The 21,787-nt window shown below is 41.2% G+C and overlaps 1 protein-coding gene across 5 annotated transcripts in view; it reads right to left on the bottom strand.

The window, feature by feature from the left end:
• The window catches only part of LOC311432690 (sodium channel protein type 5 subunit alpha-like), a 206,930-nt gene that overhangs the window by 163,787 nt on the left and 21,356 nt on the right, over positions 1-21,787 (bottom strand). For 3 of the 5 annotated variants that reach the window (XM_084511135.1, XM_084511138.1, XM_084511139.1), the window contains exons 2-3: positions 2,833-3,151; positions 1,061-1,171 (exon numbers count right to left, since the gene is read on the bottom strand). In XM_084511135.1, coding sequence (XP_084367261.1) covers positions 1,061-1,171; positions 2,833-3,099 — 378 coding nt within the window. In that variant the 5' untranslated portion in view covers positions 3,100-3,151. Of the gene's footprint in view, positions 1-1,053; positions 1,172-2,832; positions 3,152-21,787 lie in introns of all 5 variants that reach the window. The other 2 variants (XM_084511137.1, XM_084511136.1) reach the window with 1 other exon arrangement.

Genomic DNA, 21,787 nt, shown 5'->3' with positions numbered 1-21,787 from the left:
ATTTCCCTATTTTTGCCCCTGAAATTTGATAATAAACCAATGATTCTAAGATGCTATCTGCTTAGTATTGTTTCTTTCTGATGTGCAGGGGCATTGAAGCAGAGGGATTCCCATTAATAAAACGCCAAACAATTATCAGAACAGTATGTGAAGTATTTGAATTAGCACTGCTGGATCCCCCATGCGCACCGTAGAAAAAGAAGGCAACTCATGGAAAAGGGTGTGTTTTTAGTAATGTTCACACAAAGCTGAGCATTCAGCTCAGTCTGGTCTTCCAGAGAGATGAGACTATATCAGAATATAATGTTTCCGTAGCTGTGTTCAATAAAATAAAATAAAATAAAATAAAATAAAATAAAATAAAATAAAATAAAATAAAATAAAATAACCAAATGTGCAGTCATCTTGCATGACCCCAGATCTAGAGCTAAGGGAAATTAGCCATCACCCTTCTACTGAGAGCTCCAGCAGGCCAGCCTCTGCTTTCATTACTAGCTGGGTAAGAAGTTGAAATAACCAAACTGGCAAAACAACAAAACAAGTTTTAAAATGTTGTCTTTCAGGACAGAAAAAATAGTAATAATTCTGAGGCAGTTCAAAATTAAATTGTCTGTATATGGTCTCACGGAGTCTCATGGGAGAGGCTGCTTAAGTGCTCAGTGGCAAAACTCTCCTTCAGCATACATTTTCCTGGGCAAGCTCCAGCTTCCTTGTTCCTTTCCTTTCCAAGGTACTGCAGCCAGTTTCTTTCACTGACTCCTTCATAGTCATTGGAAGGCCTTTCATGCCTTTTGAACCCGAGTAATTTCATCAAAGTATCCAGTACAGTTCACATTATCTGCCAGTAGCATAATATAATCATAATCATAGCTCACATAACAATATAAAATAAAACAGACCAAAAATCCAAGTGCAGTTCTGCTTGTGCAAGCAAATCCAAACACAAGTTTTAAAACAGCTTAATGAAATCAAACATTTTCTGGGTTCCACACATCTGTGTTTTAAAATAATATTGCAAAATACACTAGGAGGGAAATCAACAGAAAGGATATGAATGTACCAAAATTTTAATTGCTGCTCTTCTGATTGGATGGAAAGGACTAAGTATATACAAGGCAGGAGTGGCACTAAATCGAAAGATTGTCTTCCCTTTGTTCAGTACTACAAATGTCTGGAAAACAAAATAGAGAATAAGAACATTCAGCGCTTGCATCTATGCCCAGATTGTCCCAGCTCACATCCCATCAGGAAATTCCTGCCAATATCCCAGATTCCTTCCTCACTACCTCCCAAGATCCCAGATTCCTTTTCACTCAGTGAAGCTTCTTCCAAGTCCCTCCAAGCAGAACCCTTGCCTGTCTTCTTGCAATACCCCAACTGTTTTTATCCTTTCATTGCTTACAGGACCCTGTGCCATCACTCCATCTTGGGGCTGCAAAGAGACATTTAAAAATGCAAGATGACCTGGAGACTAAAATGCAGTGGAGAGACTTTTATGCCAGTCTTCTTCTGCTGCGTTTTTAATCCATCTTCCCTACCTTGCACACCTTGTTGCTCTCACACTATGTTTCTTGTCTCATCTTTCAAGTGAGAAGCTACGTGAGGCACAGCTCCACAGCACGATCTCAGCCAGGCAATGAGGCACTGTCACTCTATTCACATTAATATGGGTGGAGGAAACCAGGCATGTGAGTTATCATGAATCCAAAACAAAGGTGAATTGGATGCTGGCCCAATTCAGAGCTCTGAAGATGCCCAACCATGTACAGAGGGACTAATACTCACTCAGAGACAGGATCAGGCCATTCGGTAGATGAACTCTTAAGCAAGACACCCACCTTGAGTCTAATACCTTCATGATCCTTTCACTGCAAATCTATATCCTGCTGCTTGCGCCTGGTGGTAGCAGGAACAACACAGCCATAAAAACCTTTAAGTTAATTCTGCCTCATCCAGATAAATAATCTATTTCTCTTTGTCTATTTAACTTTTATTCTGTAGTTGTTTCCACATCACTTTAACAGAAGTAGAATTGTGGTCATATTAATCCACTGTTTACAGGAAATAGCATAGCCTCAAAGCAAGAACATCAATGCCTGAAAGACCTGGAAGCTGCCTAAAAATACACCGTGCTTCCAAGCCTTATTTTGTCCTCCGTGTTGCAAAATGTTTGGAAAGGGGAACGAACTGTAGAAAGCAGCCAGCCCAGCTCTGCTGTTAACAGCCTTTTGACAGATGCTGTTTGCACTATTGTGGCTTTGGTCCAGCCTACATGTGATTCTTCATCAGGTGATGCTCCCTTTGGGATGAAGCATACTGTTCTGCAAAGTGCCAGCACTACCTACACATCCCTTCAGCTGTTTTGGTTATCTTAAATGGGATTGCCATCCCTCAGCAGGAAAGGAACCACTGCCCTCCAGAACAGCCTGCCTGTCTTTGAAGAGTGTTAGCACAAGGTTTAAGTCACCCAGAAACCCTTAACCTAAGGGCCTAAGTGGTAAACAAAACCATGAAGAGTCAAGTCTCATGAAGATGGCAAGATGTGGTAGGTAAAAACCTCTGGGTTCATTTAACTCAGCTACTTTTCTACTTCTGTTAGTCTCTGTAGATTCATATCCAGTGTCATCTGAAAACTTCTATAATTATGTTTTGTGTCCTTCTTTGCGCTGCTGCTTAGACATTTTCTGGGAGTCCTACTCAACAAAACTTTGACCCTTAAATCTGGAAAAAAATAGTTTTACTGACTGTAGAAAAATGAAAACCAGAGCCCTCAAAACGAAGTTTTTATGGTTCAGCAAAAGCTAAGAAGCAGAACATTTTGCTGATGCTTACCTTACGATCATTGTAGAAGGGGTCAAGATCCTCCAATGGCTCCCCAATGAGCTCCGGAGGAACAGTCCCATAGATATCGGGAAGCTTCTTGCAAGCTTGCAAATCAAACTGAGGCTGAGGTTTCTCTTCTTCACCCAGCTGCTCTCTGTACTCCTGCTTCGCATTCCTTGCAAGCTTCTCCGCAATTCGTTTCTCAATAGCAGCCAAGGATTCAGGTGTGAACCGGTGGAAGCTGTTAGTACCCGGTGGTAACAAGAAGTCAGCCATCTTTTCATCCTGCTTTGTCTATACTGGTCTTTACTCCTAGTAGTGGAAAGAGCTGAAATGAGAAGGACCAAAGATTACTGACAGCAGCAAAGCAAGAAGAACAAAGCCATCAGCACGAAAAGCAAACACACAAACCAACCAATAACTTGTAGGATATTGATTACCAGGAAACTCTTCATCTGTTTTTATGTGGTCAGTAGAACATCAAGGAAACCAGAAACGATGAAACTGTTATTGCAATTAGCAATCTGTGATCAGAGCTAAAAAAGACTTTGTAGATATACTGTGGCCTATTCATAAGTTTTTAAGTCGCTTGGGAGCCTCAGTCACATCTAAGGAGTAATTTAGATTCATACAAGCTTAAGTTTCACTGAAAGTCACAGGGATTGGATTCCTAACTCATTTCTGAAAATGCAGCTCTGGGAGTGGATGAACAATGTGCCTAAGATGACTGCAGGGCAGATTTAAATCCACCGATCTCAGGCCACATGATGCAAACTCTAAAAATGCCCCAGCTGTTCTATTCCAAATTTAAAAAGAGAAGGGTCAAGTTCAGATTCTTAAATCACACCAAAATTCTTCATAATCTCCGTCTTAGGCTTCTGCAATGTAATTTTTCAGCATTTATTTTCCTTTGGGTATAGAAAATACCATCTTCGAGATATATGGCAGGACTTCTGAGTATTTTCTGCCACTCCACACCCTACAATCCAAAGGATGCCGGAAGCCCAAATGTGCCTGGCAGAGCCCTGTAACCTTCGTGAGAGCACTCCAAACTTCTCAGATGCTGAAAACCCCCTTTCATCACATCTGAAAATCATGCTGCTTGTATCCAACACCAGTTTGAACATCTAACCCAGAACCGTGAGGCTCAACCATCTTGGGTTAAGGGGGCTTCACTGTTAACACTTCCAATCCATAGCAGACTAAAAATGAGTGAGAAGTGTCACAACTCTTCAGTTTACATGAAAAAAGTGCAAGTGTGAAAATCACAGCAGAACAAAAAGTCCTCTTGTATCTGCACTAAACAAAATGGATAGCTGTGAAAATTAATGTAAAACTACTGTTTGAAAGGGGATGAAGCTTATCCCCTTTCTAGTAGCCTGCACAAATCCGTTCAAGCTCACTGAATCTGTATTTTGCAATTTAATAGTGACTTCAGTGGTGTTTTCTCTAGAAAGAGAAACCCCTACTATGCAACAATTAGAACACTGTTCATAGAAGAAACATGACTTTTTTTTTTTTTTTTTGAATACTAAGAGAGCATTCATACTACATCAGAATCATCAGAATATAAGCAACCGACAAACAAAATTGTAGATTTTGAGGTGGGCTACCCTACTGCATTCATCAGTGTGTGCAGGCTACACTTCTTTGTTCAGCTGCAATTGTTGTCTTCTGCTTTCAGACAGTATTTGTCTATTTATAGTGGATAGTTCCAGATAGTTTGCTTCTATTAGGTTCTGTGATGACAGCACTTTTGTTAGCAAACAAGACTTTAACTGGACTCTGCATGACAAATAGCATATTTATTGACTCAATTTATTTGAGTAAAGTACTCTTTCAAACAACTACTGTTTTTCCTATTCTGACTTCATTTTAAAATGAATTCATTAAATTGTCATTGATCACAGACTATCATACAGGAATGATTTACTGGAGCTTGTACGTTATACTCTGCATTATGACTTCTTTCAACAAGTGTAAAATAAATTAGCCTTTCCTGTATTTTGGGTATTCTGACATTCTTCTTTATTTAGCTATTCTCTTTGCTCCTTTTCCCACTACCCCCACATCATTTTTTTATTCCCTTCTTCCTGAAAAACAGGAAATTAGAAGCTTTCCCACAAATTGGGTTTTCTTATGCGCACGGCTTTGTGACTCAGCACCAGTGCAAACAAATAGAATTTCACTTTCTATAAATGACATCAGTACAGGTGGCCAGAGGACTCTCAGGTATTTTGTCGTTTTGATTTTTGTTTCTTGGCAGCAAAACCTGTCTCAGTGCTGAAGGGGACAACAAAAATCAGTGGCTGATCGGTATTTCTGGGAAGGAACAGACCAGGCCTCTAAACCAGAAATAAGACTACTGAGGGCTGCCATGCAAGTCCGGATCATCATTGCAGCTGTGAAGATGGTGAGTACTGAATGACTGTTCACTTCTTCTCATTAAACAAGAATGGAGAAATTTTGAATGAATTCACAGAGCAGCAGGTTTGAAGCAAAAAAGGGAGACACTTTCCACATGGCACAGAGTTAGCCTGTAAAACTTGTTTACACCAGCTGATGTAAATGCCAAAGACAGAACAAAATAAAAACAAAAACGAAACAAAACAAACAAACAAACAAACAAAAACACCAAGAATTCACAGAGCCATGAGACAGACAAATCCATGAGCAAAAGTTCCTATCATGGTTTTAAATACAAAGACACTGCCTCTTACTGAGAAAAACCCTTAGCTGCAGAACCTGGCTGCATAAGAAAGACTACATACGCTTTCCCTATTTTTACTCTATCCCTAGGCTACTGCCCTGGAGGAACCCGTGGTCTGATCTTGTGCACATCTGTCCTTATGTAGCATTCATGTCAATACAAGATAGCCTACGCTGCCCTGGGCATGGGCTGGGCTCATCCTGCTCCTTGACGTTGTGGCTGGCCTAAGCTTGTACAGCCTTGTAACCACATGGCAAACCAAAGCTAGTACCCCCATTCACTGGCAGGTGCTTGACCATCTACCTGTTTCTAGTGCTTTGGATCATGGGCCAGACAACATCCTCCAGCATTTAGATATACAATGGTTACTGGAAAGCTAGTGGTAGCTTTATACATAATCTTCTTTTATAGAAATTATCAGACCAGGAGGTTATTAAGTCACTAGAGAATATCTTGAGTATTTGTACGGAGGTGTTACTAGTCTAAGACTGGTGGAAGTAGAAAATTAGCCCTAACAGTCCCCTTCTGACAAGGAGCTGTGCTATGCTGCAGGAGAGGGATGAAGATCACACAAGTGGTGAACTTGCGCATGGCCCTGCTCATGCTTCATGAGCTGTGTCATTCTGGGGTGTTTCTGCTAGCCTGCCTCAGCCCAGCCTCTTCTGCAGCCCCTTCTCCATACAGCAGAGCTAGAGGCATGACCATATAGCATGAGGAACACTGAGTACTTGTTGAGATAATAAGAGAATGTGTGGAACGTCTCTGATAAGTGCCACAGTTTTCACGGGTGTTGCTTAATCACGAAAAACAAATATTCACCAGAATACTCAGCATCCTACCCAGCAGTCCCTAAAGACTTCCTAAAATAAACTATTCTGGCAATAGAACTTGTCAAAAAAAATTTTAAACTAAAAAAACTAATAGGATAGGGGATTGAGAGTGAGATAAAATTGCCCAAAACCATATCAAAAACTGAAGTTTTAATAACTGATTTTTAAAAAAGAATTCTTTCTGTTCAGAGCTCTCTCATTAAAATATAAAACTAAAAAAAAAAAAAAAAAAATCACCTTAAAACTAATTGAAACAAGATCTTTTGAATATTAAATACAAATTCCAGAAAGTTAGCTTGCTGGGAAAAAAAGTAGAAAATGCTCCACAAACTTTGTGAAAGCTTTTGCTACACTCGTGTTTATTTTTACTATAAAGAAAATAAGCTATATTTTTTAGCATCCTTACAACTGAAAAACTGACATATTTGTCTTCATATTGTACGTAAGTTAAGGCATCTGCATTTTAATATATATGTTTAGTATAATTATTTTTTCAATTTCATATGCTTTCAGGAAATGGACAAGATGATTTCGTAAGTCCTTTCTATGTCTAATTTATTTGAATCTATGAATTGTGAACACAAATAGCCAGGGTTAGTGCAGATGTTTCTTAAAAGGGTAAGAAAGCACCACTACTTAAAAAAGAAATCATTAATGACTGAATCAAAGAGCTGGAATGCCACTTCTTAAGAGATAATAGCGGTTGTGACTCACATTTTTACAATATGAGCCTGGATTTTTCCATTCCTCTCAGGCATATTTTTGAAGTACAAGGCTTCAAAACACATTGTTTTTGTGATATCACCATGCACAGAATGAACATTTCCTTCTTGCTTTGTCTTTGTTAAATTCAGTTAACATCAGTTCGTGCTGATAAAAATGTACTGCTTATGTAAACAAAATGTGCATAAGAAAATAAAGCCCCAAGATGCTTATTTTCTATGACATGGCAAGAAGTGGGAACTGTACAAAGATATTGCTAGCATCTGTATTTATTCAGTAAGATAAATGCCAGTTTCCACCATAGAATTAGCCTTACTCATGTAAGCTTCAGTCATCCCAGCTCAGAAGACCTTCCAGGTTCTCCAAACAAGACATGCATGCCCTACAAATTTTTCCTTGACTCCCCGCGGATGGCTGACCAGCACCCAAAAAGCCACTTGGGCAATGAGATACAACCAATGAAAGCTGTCCTGTTCACCTCCAGCTGCCTGCCCTCCTGCTCTCACGTGGGGTCTGCAGATTCAGACCACCACCCGAGTGTCTGACAATCACTTCCCATGGCCTGAGACACTGACACAAGCTGGTAGCAAGGTCCTTCATGCACTGGGGGAAGCAGAGACTGAGGTCCTTGCTGTCCACTACACCTGGAGGAATACTGCCTTCAAAGACCTGTCTTGCTTTCACCTCCAATGTGCATGATGGCACTGGATTTCTTCCCTGGCACACAGAGTATAAATGATGTACACACATGTATTTCACATGCTTGGGAGCTATAATAATAAAGGAGCCAAACTTGAAAGTCAACAGAGTGAAAGTGATGATCATAGAATGAAGACTGGATACCATCAGACATGCTCCTCTCAAGTAGGCTTTTATTCATACAACCCTTCTGATTTCAGTGATGCTATTCAAGAAGCAACTACTGACCATGGGCTGGGGAGATGCATGGTAGCACATGGAAGCAAATATGTCTCCACCGTGATTCTGCTAGACATAAATCTTACACAGTAACAAACAAGAATTCAAAATTCGCCTTTGTTTACAAAATGTTTGTGACTAAATGTAGACTTTGTGTTCCCAACTGCTGTGGTAACAAAAACAATTATGAGGATGGTTTCCCTTGTTTGAGTCTGCATACAGTGCTGACATCTTTTTTTTTTTTCTTAACCTCTTCTCCATATAATCTCTTTGGCATTTTCCTTTGACCTACAGAGCACTACAAAACATGAGAATAATAGGCTAGGGAAATAAGGAATGATGCAATGACACATCTAATTTAATGTCACTGGCCTAGATTCACAGATTCTTATGCATAAATTTACACGCATGCACACACAAACATTACTGTATCTAAAAAGACTGCAAGGTGATGTGGAACCACATGAAAATTTTATTCCAACCATGAAGCATGTAATGGCTTCATGGAGAATTCTTGTTTCTAATTAAGACCAAATAAAGAACTTCTACATAAAGATCAAGTGCCTACAGGAGTCTAGGTGACTTCATAATTTTACTGACCATCCACAGACAACCTCAGGAAACTTTATTCACTTATATTTATACCTCACTTGATGCACCTCAGCTAGCAGGTGTCACAGGAAATTCTTTTTACTGAAATTTTTACTGAAACATTTCAGTTGCTGCTCATACACGTTCTGAAGGTCTGTGTGCTCTCACCGAAACAAGGGGGAACTGAGTAAGACAGCTCTTGAAATTTTGCACAGTGCGCTCATTACTTCTGCTTAAACTGGTATTTGATTTATTTCTTTTTTCCAACAGGCATGATTTTGTCAAGACCACACAGAATGGTTTCTTGTGGTACATGTTCCTAACATATATAATCAACCTCATCTCCAGCTGGTGTAAATGAGCACAGCTTGACCCATCCCAGGGAAGTCACAGCAGCTGGGGAAGTGATCTGTTAGGACCAAGAATATTCGGATAGATACGCTGTCTTTAAAGAGAACACTGCTCAGAAACACCCTGTTGGGTGAGCTTGGAGTCAAAGGAAGAAAGGGGATACTGCCAAACGTAGCAGAGACTCTGAGGACACCAACACCTGCTGAGGACCAGGCAGGCTCCCATGGCTGGACTGCAACAGAAAGATTTGGCATTCCACAAAAATCTGACGGAAACGGCTGCTGTGTTCTTAGCACTGGAAGGAGATCTCCCAGGAAAAGCCGAGCACTGAGACGAGCCCCAGACTGACGCAGAAGGAGCTGTGAGACAGAGTTCCTCCTGCTGCCCGCGTCACGAAGCAAGCCTGCAGGTTGATATGACATCGCATAACGCACACGTTTCCTAAAAGGAGCCTTATTTGTTCACCAAGCATGCAGACCGAGGGCAGAAATAAACACAAAATGTCCAAAGTGAAATCTCAGAGTTACTGACCCACACGCCGTTTGTCACAACCAGCTCTGCCTGTGCTGTATCTACTTTTAAATCCAGTTTAATGAGTTTTGCTGGCATCTCACTCATCAGAATCATGACATTCTGACATTACCAATGACTTATTGATAAGATAAAGTCTTCAGCAAGCTAACATGTGCTAAAAGGAAATTAATTCAAAAGATTTCATCCCGATGTTGTATTTGGGGATGACAAATGTTATGCCAAGAATTAAGTGCTGGCACTAAGTCTTCTCTTATGATAAAATACATATTTTTAGTGAGCTAAAAATATTCTGCTTTCTTTGCAGGTGTTTTTGTTTTAAATTATGCTGCGACTGAATGACAGAAATAAGCAAGAGGGAAACAGCATATAGTTACCAGTGCACATCTCTATATTTTGCAGAAAATTGTAATTCGCTGCACCCAACAGGTTTTCATATCTATTTTAATTAACTAGAGATTGTCCTCAGAGTTATTTTGCTAGAAACTAGTCAGTCTTCAGATCCAGGGGGAGATTTCTCTTTTGCTATTCTGAACCAATAGAGCTTGCAAAAGAGCTACCAAGCAAGCCAAATGTTTTCAGCTAAGGATACAGTCAGTAGCTTTTGAACAAGAAATAAGAAATCTACAGGAGAGCTCCATGTTATGCCAAATATAATATACACTACTCACACCATTAGGTGCTTTGAATGCTCCCATGAATAAAATATATCAAATCAGGTCCATTTTACTCACAGAGTGTTTTGTAAAGACGTTCTAACGGATATAGGAAGTTGTAAAACAGCTATTAAAATATATTCTGAAGCCATTATGTGGTAGTTATACTGCTTAAAGAAGGCAGGCTTTAGGCTGGCCACCAAAAGCTTTGCTGTATGCTTTCAGAAGATGGGGAGCCACAGCTGAAGAGCTGGGCTATCTGATGTATTAACACAAGGTTACAAGTAAGGCATCACTATCACCCCCTTCTAAGTTACGGAGAGACACTCACCAGCAGGAAAAAACAACAGACTTACAGAAACCATCACTAGAATTGGCATGTCTACATTAAAAGAGATGGATAAAACTGTAAGTAAAGCCAGGGCCTCTTGCAGTTTTAACGCTGAACTGAGACAAACATGGTACAACAACTGAACTTAAAACCCATTATTAAGAGTAAATCACAGAATCACAGAATCACAGAATTTGCTAGGTTGGAAGAGACCTCAAGGTCATCGAGTCCAACCTCCAACCTAACGCTAACAGCCCTCCACTAAACCATATCCCTAAGCTCTACATCTAAACGTCTTTTGAAGACTTCCAAGGATGGTGACTCCACCACTTCCCTGGGCAGCCTGTTCCAGTGCCTCACAACCCTTTCAGTGAAGAAGTTCTTCCTAACATCTAGCCTAAAACTCCCCTGGCTCAACTTAAACCCATTCCCCCTCGTCCTGTCACCAGGAACGTGGGAGAACAGGCCAACCCCCACCTCGCTACAGCCTCCCTTGAGGTACCTAAAAAGAGCGATAAGGTCGCCCCTGAGCCTCCTCTTCTCCAGGCTGAACAAGCCCAGCTCCCTCAGCCGCTCCTCGTAGGACTTGTTCTCCAGGCCCCTCACCAGCTTCGTCGCCCTTCTCTGCACCCGCTCAAGCACCTCGATGTCCTTCTTGTAGCGAGGGGCCCAAAACTGAAATGGTGCAATATACTTTTTTCTTCTTTCAGGTGAGGAACAAAAAGAGGATGAGATGAAGTGTCAAGAAAATACTAGATACAAAAGGCTGGTAGAGACAGACCCAAATCACACAAAGTTAAGCTACAGGAGGTGGCAAGTCCCTTTCTCATATCCAGCAGAGGAGGTCGGACAGCAGGTCTTGCCAAGCATTCCTCCATCTGCAACATCAACAGCACTTTGCTCCATGACCACTAACCTTCACCAAACTCCATCCACCCACATACCTACGGTACACCCAGCTTCCCATCTTTCTCCATCTCGTTCCCTTTTTTATTTGTTAGCCAAGAAAACGAACTCACCCTCCCACCTATTTTATCCCAAGCCAACATGACCCTTCCACAAACCAATCCCTGTCCACAGCACTGAGCAATAACCCTCAAGTGACATTTGCACCAATCCTGAGTGACTTTGGCACAGCTATCTTATTCTCCTTAATCTCCTGCAATGCATTTCTGTCTATTCTAGTAGGTTCCCTCAGACAAGGGTGCAGGGTACCTATGTCCCTATGCATTTGTATGGTGTTGGGTGCTAATGGTGCCCCGACTACAGGCAGGCCTTTTCAGTGTGTTTTGCAATAAGACACAGAGGAGAATAAACTAAAGGCACAGATGTAGAAGTGCACTGGCAATATTATTTTTTTTGAAAATGGAAATAGAGACCCATGAAATTAAACAGGGACACCATCATGGAGAGGCTATTTGCTGCTTGCTGGGGTATATTGAAGATTTGATTCATTATTTAGTACCCTGTGAATTTAACAGTAGTGCTTGGATAAAGCCAGTGGATCTTCAAATGTGATGGAAGGGAAGAGATTTCCCCCACCAAGAGACAGAAAGAGAATTATTGCTGTATAAAGAGGAGCAATATTCTGCCTGTTTGCCATTGAAAACTGCCTGTGTTTGGTTGCCAAGTTTAGGAATCAGAGTTAAGAGTTTACCCTGGTGCTGAGGGTGCAATCCTTGCCTCACGTCAACCAAGGGGAATATTTTGTTTGACTGCAATAGGTGGTGGGTCAGATCCCTGGCGTCTGGGAGACAGAATTATTTCATTTCTGCCATTCCTTTCAGATACGGTTACTTCAGTGACTCAGTGCAGCTTCGTGGAAAAGATGCAATGGAAGCTGGTGCCTACTGACAGCTATTTGATTTGAATTACATAATGCTCTAAACCATTATGTAAATGAGGTGGACAAAGCAAGAATGCCGAGAAGCCAGGGATTTTTCATTGTTCCCGTTTTAATATCTTGTAGCCTTTAACACTAGCACCAAGATTGCCGCCTTCTAGCTACTATATTTTCCTGGCAGGTTAGCTGAATTAAACTTTATTTCTCCTGACACTAACCAAAACCTAAAGTGCATCTGAGCAAATGAAAGAGAGCATCTAATGAGTGGCAAACACAGATGATTTTAGAGGTATATGAGTGAGTCACATTACCAGGAGTGATTTTGGTTATGTCCCACTGATGTCAATGAGACTCACACTACTGAGAACCCCATGACTCTCCTGAATATCCCACTTTCCCCTTCTCCTCTGTATAATTTCCTCATCTTTTTTACATAGAATAATTTTACAGAGTAAATAACACATTGCACAAACAATTATTTTCCAAAAGTCATGACATTTTCTGTTAATTAGCAATAATATAATCATCCAAATAAAACTGCTGGGGACATTGCATTTACTAACAAGCTACATCCAAATATGCATTTATGTGTCAACGATGCATGCTTCAATGGTTGGTAATACTCAATTGGGCCTGAGGCACAATGCACTGGAAGCATACAATAGTGGCCTAGTATTGCAACCCCCTGTTGTGGCTCCTTGCTTAATTTAGCTTATGAGACCAAACAGTCAATGAGTAAAACAGAAAATAATACATCAAGTGGCCTGTGAAAGAGCAACATCAGATGACGGTATGGCAGGATATTTTCTAAGTAGAAAATGCACTAGCTCCATAATTTGGGAACTTGTTTGCACTTTCTAAAAGAAAAAGAAAACAACACTATTTTAAAAAATAACATTAATATTCATAACATCAGTTATAAATGCACCAAGAGATCAGCCAATATCTTGATTCTAATCCCCTCCTATGTGCAGGACAGCTTCCGTGCCAGAGCCCTACCTTACTGTATGAATGCTGGCAATGTAGGAGCCCTCAAGGGACATTATTGCTATTAGGTATAATAGCACCTGCTCTGATGGGATCCTGCAGTGATACAGAAGTGACTACATGGCTGGAACATTCAGATTTATTTATTTTTCCTTTCTTGAGATGATGTTTCCTAAAAATAAAAATTTGACAAGAAAATTCCGGCTCTTAATTTTTATTTGGCCATGTAAGAGCCTAGTAATTTAAGTACAGCCTACTCCTTTATACATTCATCTCTATCGTCATCCATCCCGCAGCATAGTTTCACAGCTCATACAGGACAAATATGTATTATAAAGGTTTTGGCTGCAAATATATGCACTGGACATGCAACTCATATGAAATAGCCTCATACATAGAACAGAATGAATCTATCTTTGATGCAATGAAACTGACTGCCCAAACCAAAGAAATGCAGGATGTCAGACATTCAGGGAGACACTGTCAGGAACATGAGTCATCTCTCCTGTTTTACATGTCTACTTTAGTGAGATAAACCAGACTAGACCGCAGCAAAGGTACCGATGATTCAATTTGTTGATTAGGACACCTAAATTTAGGTATTGACATATAGATAGGTACCTGTGAACTCAGTGTCTATGCCGGCATGTCTGCTTTTCTCTGACAGAGCAGGGGCATCTAAACTGAAAACCATCTCCTCAAAATTCTGACCAAGTTGTGTGTTGTGTGTTAGCTTTTCTTCTGCTTGACTCTTCTTGGAAAAAAAAAAAGGATCAGCTACCTCTAATTGCACGGTGGAAAAGGAGCAGAGCGTGGGGATGTTCCACTCCTGAAGATGGCAAACTCCAACACTTCTACCTCAGCTTTCACTTCTACAACAGCTTTCCAGTGCTCACTACTATTTTACTGCATTCAGTATAGATGCTCAGCTTCAACAAAATGCCTACATTTAATTAACCAGTGAAACCATGCTTCTTCCTAGAAACGTGGTCACTCAGCTTAGCCCAGTTCTCCCAGACACACCATTTGACTTGGGCATCTGGAAAAGATTGTCCACCTTGTATTTTACTTCTGCAGACTAAAGGGTTGGTGGAGACCTGGACTGTGCATCTCTGTGGACAAAAGTTGTTTTGAGCTAATATTTCTTAAAGTAGAATGGCATACCTGCTAGTGGCATCCAGGACTCCTAGGGGCCATGAAGAAACAACCCAAAATAGTTGAAAGTGAACCTCCATTTCCAGACAATTTCATGTGCCAGTCTTGGGTTTGTCTTATGGATTATGCCAAGGAATATAGTGGTTTTAATAGCAGAACAAGCATTATAGCACCGATCCTCTCTTCCCACACAACTGTGTTTAGCCTGGCTCCAAAATATGCTTGCCTGACTCTACTTCCATTCCAAAAATATTGACTAAACTTGTAGTGCTAACTACTGAAGAGCTGTCTTGGAGTGTTGTTCTTCTCTCCACCCCATCTCTACTGCTGGCCAGAGAAGAGAGAAATGTAAGTGGGGAAATAAAAGATTTTTTGGGGCCCCTGCCTAGGGGCCCCAAACTAATAACCATCATTTATGGAAATAGTTCTTCTCGCTTGATCAATAAATCAATAAGTTGCAAAGCAGATAAAGAAGACATCCTGGAAAAAATGGTCCCAGCAGACCAGACTGCAGCTCTGAGCTGCAGCTTGGGCTACCACATGACTTATACTATGTCCCTTTTCCATCCCAAAGCGATGGAGCTGGCTAAGAGAGCCTCAAAAAAAATGCTGTCACAAAACACAAGAAAGCCTCTAGGCTAACCCTTACATCAAAGCAAGAACATTTAGCTTGAAAAATCAGACCATTAAAAGCATTACTGATCCTCTCAATTCTTATAATTTATAATATTTCCAGGTGAATCTAAATTCAATTGAAGATTCACTTTAAGAAAGTAATGGGAAATCCCATTTCACATACTTAACATTTACTCTTACAGTGGCTAACAAGAATTAGATAGTCCAGGACAGAGTTCTGCTGCTTACCTTAACTTCTTTCTCATTACAGATGTGAGGCAGAAACATGTCTCCATGTGGTCAACACAGCTGATCTACAGGTTATTTAGGTATGGTCTGATAGCACAAACCTAGAGCTCCTAACACCGCCTCCATTTGACCCAATACACACTGTAATAAACCCAAAAACTGACGGCCTAAGTTTGCTTTGTGCTGGCTGGTACAGGCTGATAGCAGAGACACATGCTCAGGTGTTCCAGTCTTTATGATATAGCCATGATTCCAGCAGCTCCGGCCATCTCACGGCTCTCTAACTGCCTCCTCCCTGCCTTGGCAAATGCAATTTGTGACCATCTCCTTCCTAAAATTGCCTCCAAGCCCAGGGCCAGGACTGCTTGATACATCAACCCTTGCTGCTCCTGCACATTCTCACATCTACCTCCTCAATTGGAGGCTCCAAGTTAAACTAACATTACTATAAACCAAATGGAAACGGTTTACTGCGCATGTCTAAAAATAGAATTGCAATCATCTATGCTTCCGTTGCTTTAAAACTAAATTTATCAAGAGATTATTCTTCCATGAGGTTTAGCACATGAGAAGTCTTACGTTTTAAAGTTCAATCATTTCACAGTTATTTATGAGCAGAAAATCTTGTGGATTAATTTTATAAAGAAGCACAATCAGCTTGGGGATCAGGCCTTCTTGCAGTGTAAATGGTCAGAATAAGTCCATCAAGAGAGTTTTTGGCTTTTCTGTTTTTTTAATATTGTTTGGTATGTTCACAGATAATGTGTAGCTGAGCACCAATTAGACAATGTATAAGGGTTACAATTCTGTTTCAGAAAAATCTTCCAAGTTACAGCTAAGACTTATATAACCAAATAAGGGGAGAGAATAGACATATATTTCTCTGTTGTTTTTTAATTAGTTTAGTTTCTACATTATACAGTTCTTTGAGAGCAATTGATTTTATAGTTTCCTCTGTAGTTTCTAATAAATCATCATCCCTCTTTGAGAGGATGTTTAATACAAAAACAGGAGTCAGGAAAACATTTTAAAATAGGAAAATGTGCTTATAAAACCACAATACTGGCATGGCTATGCAGAAGTGCAGGTTCTGTACGAAACCACCCTTTTGAGAGGAAGGGGGAGCAGTGTTGCCTGCTGTATGTAACAGCTGACTGCAAATTTCCTATTGAAGTTCTATTTCTATAGAAAAAAGTCTTTCCAATAAGAGTGGCATTTTAGTAAAGAGCATCTACTTTGAGATACAAATTTCTTTGTATAACAAAGAAGCCTCCAAAATGAAAAGGGAGCAGATTTCTCATAGAAAATCACATTTTTCCGTGAGGAAATAAAAAACACTTTCTCTCCAAGAATGATGGAAACAGGCCAGAAATCAGCCTAATCACATCCCATTGCTGGTTCACCCACTGACTTGACATTGCTCTGATTGTGTTTGCAAAGTATATATATTAAAAAAAAAAATACAGGAACATAACTTAGTCGTTTTGATCCTAATACAAAAATGTATTTTAAAATTACTTGGTTTTGACCTTACAAGAGACTTTTCTTTAAATCACAAAGCAGCAAATGGGAAAATATCTACTCAAACCCAGGAAAACATGCCTTTCTTTTAAAAGTCACCTTTAGGCTACCATCCAAGCATAAAACTTTTAAGTGAGGACAAGGATCTTTTGGAGGTTTGAATAAGGAACAATAGGAGTATTACAAAAATAAATAAAAGATGAGCAAGCTGCCACTTAAGCTATGGATTTCCCACTGCAACAGCTTTAAAACTTTCTTGAAAAACAACAAATTTAAAGAAAAAAAAAAAAAAAAAAGGAAGCAGACGATAAGGCTCTAACTGATCACATGAAAACATCAAGCACTTTGATTCAGATTAATAAATAATGATGGCGTGTTATCCAGGAAACAGTGCAATGCCAAGTCTTTTTGATCTCAGACCAACTGTTGGGTAAAAGTATTCTGAAACACTCTCTTGGGCAAACAAGCCAGTTGCATCTCATCGCCGGGACTTTGATTATTTAAATGGGGCTTTTATTAAAAGAAGGAATTTCATCCTAGAAGAAATTTTATATCGTATGACCATCCTAAAGGCAAACCCCAGCCCTGCTTGGATCATTCAGGGTGACGGGGTCATAGGAGTGGGGAAGCTTGGAGCACCCTCTGTTATTTCCCTCGTACCTCCTAAACTTAGATGGAAGGAACAGGAAAGGAAGAAAAGAGGGAGCCCAACCCTTTGCATGCACGGGCTGTCCCAGGAAAGCCGGGAAAATCATTTTCTCTGCAGCTCCCATGGCCCATACCAAGAGCTGAGAACCATTGGGAGCATCCCTTTTGCCTCGGCTGGTCACAGCGTTACCCTCATTTTATGGCTGGGAGCACATGCCTGCTTAGGTGCCCAGAGATGCTGAACTGTGCCACCGTGCCACAGCACAGACAGCAAGGCTGGTGGTGGAGGTACATAACACAGCACCCCGAAGCCTTCTGCTAAGGTCCTCATGGATGAGACAGCATGTGCTTTGCCCAGTTAGAAGCTCTGCCCTGGCTCTAGGTGCTGTGTAATGTCCTGCATTGCAAGACGTGGCTCTAAGCCTCAGTCCAGCCCCTAAATGACATCCCAAGGCTGACAGCTGAGTTCACTGCAGTCCACTTTCAGTAGGCAGAAAGTGCTGCCTGCCACAAGGTCAGCCTGCCACAACCTTCCTCCCCTCCAAGGGAGAGTCCATTATCTTGCAGGTGCCACTTCTATTTCACACCAAACTCTGGAGAGAGAAGTCCTCTCTAGCCTTTTCAAAATTCCTTTAAAAATCTAAATTCTCAAAGTTCCTTTAAAAATCTAAATTTACAAACATGCATTGTACAGGAAGGTGCTCTCCCTTTTTTTCCCACATAGTCATTCCTCCACAAAACATTCCACCGGACACATGGCTCTTTCCCTACCAAAGAGGGCTTCAGCAGCCTGAGAGCTCAGTTGAAAAAAAAAACACCCAAGCACTAATGCAGGAAGCGTAAAGAGATCTGATAAATGCTCCAAAGCTTCAGCTTCCTATAAACATATGAACTATAGTAACTGCCAAGAATTATGACTGCATGACATTACATCCAGCTCCTTGCTCTTACTAAAAAGTAAGTACGGGTATCCGATGTGCAGATGGGCAGAACCACACAATCTGCTCTGCTCCACAATCTGTGCTTTAATGGATGCTCATAGGTTGTCACGGAGCAAAAGTTTTCATCTCAAGGAAATACCTGGACTGTGCAAACAGCTGCTTTTATGTTTCATTGATAGTAAATGGACAGAAGTGAGTGATTCCAGACTTTTGGTTAGTTTTTTGCATGCTCTGAAACAAGATGTCCTCCAATCTGTTTCCTCCTACAAAATACAATACACTCTGTGAGTTTTAAATGAAGGAAGGTAATTTGCACATTTTGTTTAAGTGAAAGTTAGTATTTTTGGAAAATGCTCGATTGGTGAGCCTCCCTTTGCCTGCAGACAGTGAGTAGTGACAAGGTGAGAACCTTGGAAAAGTGACAAGATCTCTGACATACTCCACACTGGTCTGAGAGATCAGTCCTAGCAAGATGAGGATTGTTGTACATTCCCAAACCTTGATCTTACAAAGTATTAATTTACTGTATTGGCTACAGGGATATTGAGATCTTCGTGTGATCACACTAGTCTCAGCCTCACGCTCAGAGGTAATAACACAGAGATGATGTTTGGGACACTGTGAACATTAAAATTATTTTGGTCCATCACAAACTTCTGGCATTATTATCCTGAGATGTAAGAAAAACATTCAGTGCCTTTTTGCATTAGTCCTAATCTATTTATCCTCAAATTCTCGAAACTATACCTGATCCAAGGTAGGATAAATGACCAAAGAGGTCTGCAGAAGGAGATGTAAGCAAGGAAATTTGGGATCCTCCAAAAACAACACCATCCTCACTGTACTGTGGGGTCCACAACACAGAACCACTGCCAGCCTCAAATTTGCATTCCTCAAATTTCACTTCTGGAAATGCACTCCAATTGTGTTCACTCTTGCTCTGGGTAGCAGCAGTACGATTCATTGTTGAGACTGCTCATATTTTCCCCTTGCTTTTATAGATGTTGTTCCTTGGTGTACTTCTTAACAGAAATAGGGCAGCATAATTTATTGGAAGTGATGGTATTTTGATCTGTGACCATCAATAAGTCTATGGCCTTCAGACCAAACACTATTATCAAGACATCCATTGAACTGGAAACAGCATTAGAGAAGAGACAGCTAACTCAGCGTTAATCAAGACTTTCTTGTTCCTTCAGTATCTGAATATTGCCATCAGGCTTTCTGATAATACCAAACCTCTGGCAATTCCGGGCGGTCACACACTGATTTATTAAGGTGGTCACATAGACAGGTGACTTGTGATACTGCACTGCAAGGATAATGTACCAGATTGACAGTTAACATAATCATTTCTAGGGCCATGCACAGGGGCTTATGTTCACATCAGATTTTTCATGTCAAGACTCAAGAAACTGAAAATCTGTAAAACCATCTAGGCACAAATTTGTCTCACCCTACCAGTAACAGAAATTAGACAAGGTACAGGATACAATTAGAGACCAGATCAGTCTCCTGACTAAGCCCTAACTAAGTCCAGTGAAAATCACCGGTATAACCAGCATATTTGCTTCTCTGCCTCGCTGGCACAAGATGCACAGCTCCAGTCCCAGCTAAAACTTGCACCTAACTTGCATCTATAGACTTTTTAGTCTGGAGCCCAGACTGTAGTTGTGTTGGTCAGCTCTAAAAGTAGCATCTCCACCTCTGTTCTGCACACAGAAATTGCAAGTCTGCCTCTTTCCACCTTTCTTAATATTTATGCATCCGGTCTGTCAGCATCCATCATTGGGGGGAGCCTTAGCAGTAGGTGCCTCAGAGGGATGAAATAATGGCAATTGCAAACGAGACGCAAGACAAACGGGAATGGGGAGGGTGGGAGGGAGCTGCTATTGGGAGTCTTCCAGAGCTAGGCTATACCTCTTGCAGCACAGAAAATAAAAATAAAAATAAAAAATGATAATAAAAAATAAAATAAAAAAAGCACCACCACAAATTAGCAAGAAAAGAAACCAAAGAGCCTGGGTTGGTTTCAGCAGGTGGCTGGGCGGGGGAAGCATTTGGTAGAAACAGATACAGAGAATATAAACTGCTTAGAGATCAAGGCCTGGGTAGAGGCATAAAAAAAGCATCCTGCAGCCTTTAGACCCAAGCTGTGACCCACTCCTGGGCAGCACAGTGTGCACCCACGTACCCCATAAACCTACCCCAACTAACGCAGGGGCAGAAGCCATCTACTCTCAACCTCTTCCAGAGAGCAAATTGCTAAAAGGCAGCAGCTCTGCAGATCCCAGGAGGAAAGGAGAGGGCAGACTTCAGCAGGAAAACTGCTTTCTGACAGCGAGCCTTTTTTCGAGATTTCCTCTGGCTGCTGCAGGGGTTTCCTCCCAGCTGCACACCTGATGCCATCAGGGTAAATGCTGCTCAGTCCTTTCCGTGCGGCAGGCTGGCAGCGCGCAGATAATGACCCTTCTGAGCACAGTGCTTCATTACACACACCAGATTAATGACCTCCTCCCAGACTTCTCCAAGAAGGGAACTTGGCTGACTTTTTGCTGCATAGCCAGGGGCTTTAGATTAACACACACAACAAAGCAAATTACTAATCCTGAGTACTAGGCATGGTACCAAGTGTTCCCTCATAATGTTAAATATCCAGCTGAGAAGGAAGGGCAGGGAGGGATTTTCAAGTGCGTACAAACTTTTTTGAGCTTCTGAACTGAAGCCCAGCCCCAGAAATTCCTGTTGCTATTTTTTATTCTTTGACAGCAGCACCCAGAGGCAACAAATGCAATTACTTTGCTGCTTACCATTGGACAAACACAGCGTGAACTGAATGAAGGGCAGAATGGTCTGAAGTTATTTGCCTCTTCCACCAGCAGGAGGAGGGGATCCCAGCTCTCCCAGGCTTTGCCCAGATGCCCATTCTCTGCCTCCCCATGCAAGAAGTGCAAGTAGGCGGCTTACAGCATGAGCTGCGTCAAGACACACTCAGAAGGTCTGAAAGCCCAAGCAAGCACCAGACAGAATCTTTTCATTGTCAGGTATGAGTTTCATCTGATGTCCATCACCTCTGACAACAATGTTGTCTACCAGCTCATCCAAAAGAGTTCAAAGCACTGATTTTGAGTCATAAAACCTCTTTTTCCTGATGATGCTCAGGAGCTACCAGAATCCCAGCACTACAGCTTCTGAAAGCCAAGGTAGTCTCTCCAGACCGTTTTTAGGAGTTCATTCCCAACCCTGCTCTGGAAATCTGCCTCGTGGATTTCAGCAATGTCTCACTCATGTCATGACGGCTGAGCCAACAGGGATGTCAGGGAAGCAGGAAGGGAGGGAGGAGTGCTGGCACCCAGCTGGCTCA

The sequence above is a fragment of the Aythya ferina genome (genome assembly GCF_964211825.1).
Source record: "Aythya ferina genome assembly, chromosome: 2".
NCBI lineage: Eukaryota > Metazoa > Chordata > Aves > Anseriformes > Anatidae > Aythya > Aythya ferina.
This window is presented reverse-complemented; position numbering and strand designations above follow the sequence as displayed.